Below are 12158 nucleotides of genomic sequence, written 5' to 3'. Positions count from 1 at the left end.
TACTAAAAGGTCGACCAAACTGAGCAGAGCAGCTCGATATATGCATTCAAAAGAGCGCAGTATGGTTGTACCACCATGTAAATTATTTGCATTGCATGTTAAATTGTTTTACTCGTACGTTAAAAAGTATCATCATTTATTTTTGACATGAGCGTGGACAGTTATTGTAATATTTAACACAGTGCGTCTGTCACAGAGCGATGTTAGCAACAACCAACCACCACCTGCCTTACTAGCAGGCACAGCGCGTCTGACCAATCGTTTCGCATCTTGCTGGGAGGCGTAGTACGGTGGGGGCAACGCTATGGAGTTTCCGCTACTCCTGTGCTTTCATGCCATCAGGTTAGGAAGCTAGCAAGAGAGCTAAGCTAGCGTCACGCTAGGCCTCCAGCAGACCAGCGGGAGAGCTACCAAGATCAGACACTGCTATTCGCAAGGAGACAAATATCCCTTTATGAATCTGCATGAGAACAATTAAAATCCCAGAAATATGGTGGTTCTCAAAATTCGAGACCAGGTAAGTGATCGTTGTGGCAAAAGCTGACCCAAGTTTGAGCCACTATTGGCTGGCTAATGTTAGCTAGCTGCCCCGATTTCAACATTGGCCAGCAGAATGTAAGTCTAGTTTGTCCACCGGCTTAAGGCTAACAGAAGCATTTCCTTAAACATTTCATGTGAGCTTCGGTGATAAATGATCCCTTCTGAGGTTAAAGTTAGGTGCAGTGGTGCTAAGTGAATCACATTTGGAGTGTTGGGCGATAACGAGACATCATTGAAACACATGCTCAAACGGTTGTTGAGCTGAAGCTAATGATACTGTTTTTATCTCAGTATTTAGCCAGAGCCTGCGTGATATGCTACTTAGCTGGGAAGTGACTTGTTAGCATGCTGTGACTAAACAATTCAACAATAGCCTTTGAGATTTCGCTTTCAAGCTCTAGTAATAATAGCCACTACTGTAGTGTGAGATGAGTACAATAACAACCAACGCTATCTGTTGATTGTAACGTTACTGTGACAACTGGCCGTTGGTGACATCCATGTGTTGTACCTCAGCTGGGGTGGCTTTATGATAGCTATTAGATTGGTTGAACACTTAAATGATGATGAAGCTTTTATGCACCAATTTCCCTAACCAAATGTTTAATCTTGTTTGAATACCACCACTTTGCTGTGTGGTGTAGCGATCCATGCGAGGCGTTGTGTCCTGCTCAGTTTAGTGATGGTTTAATTTATAAAGCTGGTTTACATCAATTACATAAGTTATGTCCTTGATCACATCTTTTGCTCCCTGCTAATATTCGAATCGTTTTTAAAGTATTTGTGATTTGTTTTAGTTTTTTACTCAAATGTAATGTATGAATGGTATGCCTGCAGGTTAACTGCTGTGTAATGGTTTTATTAAATGTACAAAGTCACTGGCAATGTGACAGTACATGCTTCCTCTAACTATATTAAACACTTGCCACCTACTTGTGAAAACAAGAATAGCATTCCCTTATCTTTTAAGGGCTGTGTGTTTTGGACATGGATGCTATTCGTGTGTGTGTGTGTGTGTGTGTGTGTGTGTGTGTGTGCGTGCGTGCGTGCGTGTTTGAATGATCGTGTACCTGGACTCATGTGAGCTGGTGGAGTTGCCAAAGAGCTGTCTCCATGGTGATGGTATTAACTAGGCTGGCTTGTATGAGGAGAGGAGGTGCACAATCGTGCAGCCAGAGAAGCATCGAAAATCTCTTACACCAATTGGGCTGGAATCAAGAACTGAAAAAGACAAAATGCACATTTGTCCTTTCCTTTCACTGTGGGGGATATAAAGGCATTTTCAAGAAGAAACAAGTGCCTGTTTGTTACCCTAAATGTATCCTCGTAATTCTAAGCTCTACTGCACTATAACACCCTGCAGATATTCATGGGCATTATAACAAGTGAATGAGAGGATTGTTTTGTGTTATTAAAAAGGACTCAACACTTCTTGGTCCCTAGACGGTAATGCTAAGCTTTGTCTTGCTTATTCTAAATACTTAATGAGCATGAGTTCAACTGCTCAAATGCTTTATTCGGCTCAAACAGATTTACTATTTTATCCTGTTGGTTTTCAAATACTTAAGAGACGTTTTTTCTACCCATGCCAACACCTATACCTGGAACTATCCAACGTGCTCACAGTAAATATTAGGTGTTGCATTTGTCTTGCTGTAGAAAAGTGTATTGCATAAGGTTCAATTGTGTTCTGTCTGTCGAAGGTAAGAGTACTTGGTTTTATGCTCAACATTCACATAGCTTTGAAAAAAGATACAGGATATTAATGTGATTGTGAGTCATTGAGACATATAAGGAAGCAGTACAGAAAGACTAGTTGTGTCCAGGGGTAGCTAGTTCAATTTGATAAGGTTTGTCTAGTATGTAGCTCAAACAATACCAGATGAACTAGAGGTCTTTTGTACAGTAAGTCTTATAAGCCACATGGCTGCACTTTAGCTAATTATCTAGCAGCCCGGTGCCTTAAATGAGGGATGAAATCTTAATGAACGAATGGACTCTGCATGTTACATCATTCTGACTGTACGCAGAAGCAAATCCAGCACAAGGAAATTGTATGAAAAATATCGTCGTCATATACAAGTCTTGACTTCTGGTAATGCTAAGACTGTCTGCTGTTGTTATGGTGGATCAGACAGGAGTGTGAAGCCCTGTAGATCTGATTAACATGACGTATGGTTGTACATTAGCACATTTTCAAAAGGTTGAGAAACATTGATCCCTTCAGTGTTTCCAAATCAATTTGACAACTCACAGATGTCACACTGGTTTATAAAAATTGAAAAAGGTTGGCATAATGCTGACAGTTGTGTTGGATAACTTGGTTTTGGAACATTCGGTTGTCAGCTTGAACTCACTATTCAGCGACACGTAGTGTAGGTGAGCTTGTTCAACAGGAAATGTTGGCAAAATGCTGCGACAGTGTCACAATGTATAACTTCAGCTATCTGTCCATGGGTAATTACTGCAATAAATCATAAAAAGTATTTCAGTTACATATCTTAAATGTGTTTTTGAGAGATGGATATGAAAATGTGTTTAACTTTTGAAACGGTTTTCAGATCAGCTGGGTGGGTTTTTCCTATTTTCCTCTGTTTCCGAGAAAGATGTAGAAAGTCATGTTTCTGTCTTCTAAAAAAAAGTAAACTGATCAGCACATCAGTCGTTTGCAGCACAATGCTGGACTTGTATTCAATCAAGTAAAGGGATATTTCTCTCTGTGCCATGGGATGGATGTGGTTTTGCTTGCCTGCAGACTGTAAACACCAAACAGAATTAGAAAGTGGCTGCTCAGCGTTTGTCCTATCAATCCTGACAGTCTGCCGCCATCATCCTCTGTTTGTGGAGTCATCGTTTTGTTAAATGTACATTTGAATGCCTGTACAGACCTGACATGAACCTAACTTGTTTTCGATGGCCTCTTGAACATGATTGTGTATACTCAGAGCAAATGAGCTTTGTGTGTATTGTGGTGCTTAAGGACGAGGATCCTGCAGTCTCTAAGGGTTACATTCTGAATGGTTATTGTTTTCTCAAGTTTGACCTATTCTGTTGGCATTTCTAGTCAGAGAAACACGGTTTTCCCTTACAGGCTCGCATTAAGTTTAAATGAAAGTGTTGCATGTCTGACATAAAAGTCTTGATAATAAGTTGATTTTAACACAGTCTCTTTTTCTTTTACAGCCTGCTTTGCTGAAAGCTATTTTCAATGTGGACCCAGATGAAGTACGCTCACTGATATTCAAGAAAGAGGATGTGAATGCACAGGTAATCTCACTAACTCACGCTCATTTCCGCATTTGATTCCCCTTTTCTGGTTTTAAAAACATCCCTACAACACAGAACTTAAAAGTTGTAATTTACAATTGTCCTTGAATGCCCTCATAGAACTCTATCAGTTAGTCGTTTTTACTATAAAAAAAGTAATTAGGTTTGTTTTTACAATTATTACTGCATGATCTGACTAAGCTTATTTCATTGCTCTTCCTCTCCATTCTTGCTTTAGCTGGGTGTTTGTTTCCAAATAAAGCAGGTTTGTACTGGAGGAGGTTTCACTGCAAGGCTTTAGAGTTTCTGAATTTGTGTTTAACTGTGGTTCTGTCAACATGTGAACAGTTATATCTAATTTCTAGAATTGTATATGTAGTTTAAGAATTGTAATGCAAGACATATCACAACCAAATGAACATTTATAGAGTAAAGTAGAGGTACACATTTAGACTGGTTTCTATTTATTTCCAGTAAACGTCTTTGTGTTAATTTATTACAGGACAATGAGAAGCGAACTCCGTTGCACGCTGCTGCTTACCTCGGAGATGCAGAGATTATAGAGCTGCTGATTCTTTCAGGTTTGTTTTTCAAAAGAGGATTTATGTACTGAAATGAAATACCAACATATGGATTTCTGTCATTTTTATAGTGTGGAGCATTTAGAAATTGAGCTTTCAGAAATCGGAACATTTTATTCTCGACATGTCAGATGGCCTGCATTGCATCTGAAAGCAGAATAGTTCAAAACCAAATATAGGTTTAATGTTACAATATAGAAATGAAAAGTGCTCATCGGGTATCAGTAGGGATTATCTAGGAAATGGCATAGCTGTTGATTTGTTTATTAAAAGGACAGATTTCTGGCTAAAATAATTAAAAACTTCCTGAAGTTTAAACCCTTGTAAATCACTTTTGGCCAAGTTACCATCCCCTTTCATCTCATTGCCGTACATAGGCTTAACCTACTGATTTCTCTATTACGGGTATTGAAGGGAGTGGTAAAATATGCTGATGTTAGCTTTTCTAAGAGCATAAGGATATGTTTCAAAGGCTAATGTAGCCAGAGGGTGCATCTGCATTCAGCCTACACACTTTGCAGTCTGCTCTTTTGCTAAGGTTTTTGCCAACAGAGATATTAGGAAACTGCCCTTCATAAAAATCAATAAGGCTTTAGGCATTCGTTGAAATGTTGCACCGGATGGCATGTAACTCACTGTATGACCTTAAACAGTCTAACAGCCTGTGTCATCTGACTTGTAGGTGCCAGAGTAAATGCCAAAGATAACAAGTGGCTCACTCCTCTGCACCGGGCCGTGGCCTCCTGCAGTGAGGTATGTGAATGTTCCTCTGAGTATGCAAAACACACAAATGTCGCACAACATTTTTAAATTCTAAACCGTGTGGAACCTTAACCTGCATGTGATGACTTCTTGCAGGAGGCTGTTCAGGTCTTGCTGAAACACTCTGCAGACGTAAACGCCCGAGACAAGAATTGGCAAACGCCGCTTCACATCGCCGCAGCAAACAAAGCTGTCCGCTGCGCCGAAGCCCTCGTCCCACTGCTCAGCAATGTGAATGTGTCCGATAGAGCCGGCCGGAGTGCGCTGCACCATGCAGCCTTCAGCGGGCATCTGGAGGTAAATTAAGCCTACATATGGTTTGATCAAGCTGTGAGCTCTTCTGACAGGCTTTAATGCCTTTAGTATTGATTTCGTTGTACCTTAATGGATGGAAATGGAAGCACATTTGAATACCACTTGCCATACAAAACATGACATGTAACTTTAAAGGGTCTGTGTTGACTATTTGGCTGCACTTTCTGATTTGTCTTTGTTTTGTTATAAAAGCATAAGCACTTAAGTGCTGTTCATATTGACACAACAGGCTTGATAGGAGGTGGGTTTGCCTGGCTGTTAGTATAAGCTCCTGATCTTCGTCTCTTACTGACAGGAAGTGCTTGCCTCATAAATGTGTAAACACAATGGGTATTGCAATACCAAACAAATGAACAATGGCTGCATTTTTGTCCGTTTTTAAAAAGTGGGAAGTAAACCAATCAACATCCACATTTAGCTCTGTTGGCTGCCTACAGTTAGCAGCTATGTCAGTAGCCATAGCTGTCGTGTCATAACCACGACAAATTATTTGTATTTATTTTAGAAATTACTCAACAGGTTGACAAACGTGTAGTAGGTTGTTCCTCTTGCTTTCAGAGTTGGTTGTTTGTATTTGTACCCATGGCATTTGGCATACGATGTGGCCTATTCTTACTTTTAATTTTAAACAAATAACTAAACTGAGCTTTTGTTGTATGGAGAGTGAGAGGTGATGGTGATGAGCCCTCATATTTGGGAGTCATGCACAATTTCAAACACCATGATAAAGTCTGAAGAGGGAGAAGCCACAGCTCCTCAAACCATTGAGCTGCTTATAAATGAACCAGTCATAGTTTGTTGTGAAAATAAAGCATGTTTACACCATAATCCTCTTTCCCTAATCGATGCAGACTGACATAGTGGTCTGTCAGTCATGACTTTTGGTCAAGTTAAAGGACTCGGCATGCAGAGTCGGTGCTTGTCCAATCACGTGCCAACATGCAAATGATTGCAGTAATATAATTTGTGCAAATTATGTATCTTAGAAATAGAGAGGTCATGTCTAAGTGTTGCTGTGTATGTAAATCAAATGCATATAAGTTATATTCCATGTACATTGATTAAAGCCTATGTGCGGTGTTCAACATAGGTACACTGCGTAAGTTATCAGTTTCATCCCTACTGACTTCCTCAGGTCTTTCAACCTCTGTTTGCTCAGCAATTTAAACAATGCTTTATAGCCTTGTGGAAACTCCTTGAGATTAGTTTAAATCGAAGTCAACTTTAGGCATGTTTTGTGGTGTAGAGCAGAGTATTAAGGCATTACGCACAATGTGTACACCATGGTTATATGTGTTGGTGCACTAACTGAAAGGCAGCTGAATCAGAAGTGGTCAGGTTGTAACTTCCCTTGACATTTTCCCTGACTGCTTTTTTCCCTTCTCTGTTCCTGCTTTTAGATGGTGAGGCTCCTGCTCTCTAGAGGAGCAAACATCAATGCCTTTGACAAGAGGGACCGCCGTGCAATCCACTGGGCAGCATACATGGGTAATAAATCATCCACTAGCATTATTACATCTCTATGTAATGTGACGAGTTCATCTCATCTTGTGGTCAATACAAGTCAAGAATGATTAAAAGGTTTTTTTAAATGAACACAAATGAATGAGTAATATCTTGACAGCATATTCACGGTATGAAATCATGCTCTCTTTATCCTCAGGACACATAGAGGTGGTAAAGCTGCTGTCATCTCATGGAGCCGAGGTGGCCTGCAAAGATAAGAAATCCTACACCCCTCTACATGCAGCAGCCTCCAGTGGAATGATCAGCGTTGTTAAATATCTCCTGGACTTGGGGGTGGATGTAAGTTCCACCCACCAGCTTATTCTATACTCTGCAGACACTGATAGATCTGATCGGGAGAGAATTCATGTAATAACATAACCTGGCACTGTGCACTGCCTTAGATAATGACTAGGATTTTAATATTCTGCGTACAAACAGTGTGTTGGTGAGAAACAGGGATGTCATGATAACTCCCTGTCTTATATTTGCGTCTAGATCAATGAGCCCAATGCTTATGGCAACACGCCCCTGCACGTGGCCTGCTACAACGGGCAGGATGTGGTGGTGAACGAGCTCATTGAGTGCGGCGCGAACGTCAACCACGTGAACGAAAAGGGCTTCACGCCGCTTCATTTCACCGCCGCTTCACGCCACGGGGCGCTCTGTCTGGAGCTCCTAGTGTGCAATGGGGCTGATGTCAACATCAAGGTAAAAGAAAAACACAGTTTGCCTCTTGATATTTCAGCACTCGTTAGGGCTGCTAGATATTGGAAAAAACTGACATTGCGATTCTTTCCCCCCCCCTTTGATATGAAAATACCGGGGGGGTTTTTCCACAAAAAATCCTTTCTTGAACTTTAATGCTATACAATTGGTATTTTTTTAACTATATTTAACCGGATGAAGGATTTTAATCATGGACGTCTGGATCTTAAGTTATCAGAGCAACAAGCTGAGCTAGCTTGGTTAGCAGCGCCGAACTGCCCTGGAGAAACGACTTTATTCAGTGTTTTTACCTTTAATCACGGTGTCCGTTTGCTTTGGAGATTTGATTGTGATTGGTGGTTTGCTGTGCATGCAGAGCCTGCATGTCACTCACTCGAGTACCCCTGACATGAGAGCCGCGCAAGTTTTCCTTTTGTAGCAAGCAGCAAAATAATTGTAACATGACGTGTTTGAGTTAATTTGCCTACTTAATAAAAATCGCACGTCCACGCGATGTGAATATCGTCACGACACGATATATTCTGCAGCCCTAGCACTCATACCTTTAATGAGGATGGCTCAGTGTGACCTGGGAATGCTGATACTTAATAACAGGTACTCCTTTCCCATATACAGCTCAGTAGTTGAAAAATGATGTTACCAATGTTACTTGTAACAGTAAAAAAAAAAACTGAGAATGTGTGGTTAAGAGTTGAGTTGTGTAGCCCCACTTGTTGTTTGTGTTTGAAACCAAGTTTTTTTTTTTTTAAGGCCATCATTTGAGTGTTTTTTTTACTTCCAGTACTTAAATCCTATGTTCTGTAGGGGAATAGCACATTTATAAAAGTAAATTAAGGACCTATCTTTTTTAATTGGCTTATAATTTCGGGCAATTCAGTGTTTCCCCTAGGATGGAGTCATAGCAGCGGTGCTAAGGCACGTGGGCCCAGCATACATTTTTTAGTGTGTGCGCGTGCGAAGTGCGCCCCGCCAATTTGTTTCTATGTGTCAGCACAAGAAAGGCTCTTGAGGCCTAGTACCAGGGCCGGTTCTAGACAATTTGCTGCCCTTGGTGAGATTTTAGGCGACATTTTATGTGTAAAGAATAAATGAAAAATCTCTACAAAAGACAAATACACTGCAAAAACAGAAACTTATTGACATAGGTAATAGACGTCAAAATGGCTTCAAATGTATTCAGTATTGTATAAACATGTTTGAATTTGGGGGTCGACGTCACATCCTCTAGGGAGGTCCGGGGGTATGTCCTCCCGGGAAGATTTTTTTTTGAACATTTTACAGTAAAATGCTTCAATCTGGTGCACTTTGAGCACACAATTACTAGAAACCTGATCTAGGGGGTACAACTCTAAAACGCCCATATGAAAAAGATCGGTTTACATTTTAATAATCAAATAAGTATGTGAACATAACCAATAACCTACCATAGCCAATAACAAATAAATGTAGCTTATTTTAATTTTGTTGTTCATTCATATCTTATTTTACCTAGTTAACCTAGCGCCCACTGTACAGGGCAAATTAAACGTGTAACCGGGGTGAAAAGGGTGTTACATTTACTTAATTATGAATGTTGTTACATCAAGGCCGAACATTTGGATGAGCGCCAACGTTCAAAAATGTTTTTTCCCTCCCAGAGCTACCAGCGCAGCGCCCCCCAGATCTGGCGCCCTAGGTGACCGCCTGTGTCGCCTATGCCAGTAATACAAATACTACAAATCCACATAACAAACAATCAAAAATGAAAAATGGTCGCCACTTATTATTATTTTAAGAAAAAGTTAAAAAGATTATTATTATTATTTTTTGGGTACCTGGCTGGCGTCCTCTAGTAGCGGCGCTCATATTTCAGCAGCGGCGCTGCGCCGCCACTATTTGTATATAGGGGAAACACTGCAATTGTAATTTTTTATTAGTATCACTGTTCATGTTTTATGGTTTAGTGATATAACTCTTTCTGTTTTTTTGATACCTTGTTTTTAATTATGTTCCTCACTTGTTATTGTCATTTTCTGTCATAAAGCACTTTGGGCTGCGACAAGCATGAAAGGTGCTATATAAATAAAGTGTATTATTATTATGTTGTGATATTGACACATTTGTTTTTCTCTCCAGAGCAAAGATGGAAAGACCCCCCTCCACATGACAGCCATCCACGGGAGGTTTTCGAGGTCTCAAGCAATCATTGAGAATGGTAAGCTCTAGAAAAAAAAAAGAAAAAAAAAAAGATCTGCCTCGCTGGCTTTATTTCTCACGCTGGACTGAAGGCCGGCTGTGTGCTTACTTTCCTCTCTCTTTTTTTCTGAAGGTGCTGAGATTGACTGTGAAGATAAGAAAGGAAACACACCACTGCACATTGCAGCTCGATACGGGCACGAGCTCCTCATCAACACCCTTATCACCAACAGAGCTGACACTGCTAAGTATGTGAGCCAGTCTTCCCTTTATCAGCAACCTCACAAATCCTACAGTGGTGCATCTTTCCAAAGCATAGATGTAATGTCTGTTGTGTAACTTGTATAGATTATTCTGCACTATGAATAGGCGCTTTCCTACTCTTACTTCAGCAGCATTGATTTTTCAGTTGATGCTGAACAAATTAACATGGGGTGTCTTTTTCAGACGAGGGGTTCACGGTATGTTCCCTCTGCACCTGGCCGCTCTCAGTGGATTCTCTGACTGCTGCCGGAAGCTGCTGTCTTCAGGTGAGCAACACTTTATGCATTCAGTGACAAATGACGCAAGGCTCTTGACACGATTTGTGTTTTCAAATATTGAAGAACTGTGCAACATCTGTACCGTTCAACTTCATATGCCGAATCTTTATTTTATAATGCTTTTACTCTTCTTCAGGGTTTGATATTGATACTCCTGATGACTTTGGAAGGACCTGTTTACATGCTGCTGCTGCCGGGGGGTGAGTACAAGACAAATGAATATTGTTTTTAATATTATATGTAAGTGTTAAGATGTGGTTCCATGACTTGGTCCATCTTCTTCTTCTTCTGTAACAAAATCATGATTATATCTATCATCTCATCAGCTTGTGAACCTCTCTCACCCCTCAGAAACCTGGAATGTCTCAATCTTCTCCTCAACACGGGGGCAGACTTCAACAGAAAGGACAGCTTTGGCAGGTTTGTAGTATTATTATTATTATTATTATTATTATAGTTTTGCACAAAGTTTGAACGCTCATCGTTCCTCGGTCAAATTTGAAGAGGGAACTGAGCTTTGTTTGCTTTTCCAGGACCCCTCTGCACTACGCTGCTGCCAACTGTAACTACCAGTGCCTGTTTGCTCTGGTGGGCTCTGGGGCTAGCGTCAATGACCTAGACGAGCGGAGGTGCTCTCCTCTGCACTACGCCGCTGCCTCTGACACAGATGGAAAGTAAGTAATACTTCACTTTCTTTAAGGAGCGGGTGTCTGTGTGGGAGGCGGGTCAAGTTTATGTTTTTTTTTTTAGCTGCTTTATTGGTGATGCTGAGTAACAGTTGAAGACTTGAAAGAGGATGTTGTTTCCTTGACTACAGCCTCTCTGTTGTGTCTGCAGGTGCCTGGAGTATTTACTGCGAAATGATGCAAATCCAGGGATCCGGGACAATCAGGGCTACAATGCTGTGCACTACGCCTCGGCATATGGACACCGCCTGTGTCTGGAGCTGGTGAGAACTTCACTCCAGAGAGCACCATGCATAAAAACCAGCGCCTAATTCTGTGTTGCTATATTGTAATAATGTGCAATGCTTTGCTCCTTGTATCTGTCTTTGTCACAGATTGCAAGTGAAACACCTCTAGATGTGGTGAGTTACATTTGTATAGTTGTACTCGTATGTATTCTGTTCTGCTTTGTGATGGTTATGTATGATGGATAGATGGATAGATAGATAGATAGATAGATAACAATTAAACTGAAAATGAAAAATATGTTGTGAAATATAAACAATAGAAAATATTATATTAGAAAATGTCCAAAATACTACAGGAGCGTACTGTATATACATTGGATGGTATATAATGTACAGATATACAAAACATAAATTGTTCATGGATATTAAAGGAAAGAGAAACTCAAACTGCTCATGTAGCAGTGGGTAACTCACTGTCTGACGAAGATCTCTGTTAGATAGAAATATAGATTTTGCTTGGAGCTATCAGTATAGTGTGCGGATGTATTATCTTACGTTCTCCTTCAGAACAGGCCAAAGTGCCGTGCATATCTATAGTACCATTATTTGTACAGCTAGATGATTATATGTGGAGTTTGTTCTAACTTGTGTACCTGGTTTGTTCAGCTAATGGAAACCTCAGGGACGGACATCCTGAACGACTCCGATGTCAGAGCACCAATCAGCCCTCTGCACCTTGCTGTGAGTGGATCCTCCTTATTGTCCTTATTATGAATTTATCCTTAATCTCATATTATTCATGTTAACTTGTTTATGGCGAATTCGTCT

General features: G+C 40.5%; 1 protein-coding gene across 1 annotated transcript in view; it reads left to right on the top strand.

Moving 5' to 3' along the window:
* The first annotated feature begins 254 nt into the window (after positions 1 to 254).
* Positions 255 to 12158, top strand: part of ankrd28b (ankyrin repeat domain 28b) — a 16190-nt gene continuing 4286 nt past the window's right edge. The window contains exons 1-17 of the mRNA XM_079692746.1: positions 255 to 517; positions 3724 to 3807; positions 4310 to 4388; positions 5071 to 5141; positions 5247 to 5447; positions 6866 to 6953; positions 7129 to 7271; positions 7470 to 7682; positions 9816 to 9894; positions 10009 to 10123; positions 10323 to 10405; positions 10554 to 10617; positions 10769 to 10837; positions 10951 to 11091; positions 11255 to 11366; positions 11478 to 11504; positions 11997 to 12071. Coding sequence (XP_079548872.1) covers positions 491 to 517; positions 3724 to 3807; positions 4310 to 4388; positions 5071 to 5141; positions 5247 to 5447; positions 6866 to 6953; positions 7129 to 7271; positions 7470 to 7682; positions 9816 to 9894; positions 10009 to 10123; positions 10323 to 10405; positions 10554 to 10617; positions 10769 to 10837; positions 10951 to 11091; positions 11255 to 11366; positions 11478 to 11504; positions 11997 to 12071 — 1671 coding nt within the window. The 5' untranslated portion in view covers positions 255 to 490. The remainder of the gene's footprint in view (positions 518 to 3723; positions 3808 to 4309; positions 4389 to 5070; positions 5142 to 5246; positions 5448 to 6865; positions 6954 to 7128; positions 7272 to 7469; positions 7683 to 9815; positions 9895 to 10008; positions 10124 to 10322; positions 10406 to 10553; positions 10618 to 10768; positions 10838 to 10950; positions 11092 to 11254; positions 11367 to 11477; positions 11505 to 11996; positions 12072 to 12158) is intronic.

The sequence above is a fragment of the Notothenia rossii genome, assembly GCF_949606895.1.
Source record: "Notothenia rossii genome assembly, chromosome: 7".
NCBI classification, from domain to species: domain Eukaryota; kingdom Metazoa; phylum Chordata; class Actinopteri; order Perciformes; family Nototheniidae; genus Notothenia; species Notothenia rossii.
Note: the sequence above shows the minus strand (reverse complement) of the source record. Positions and strands in the feature narration are given on the sequence as shown.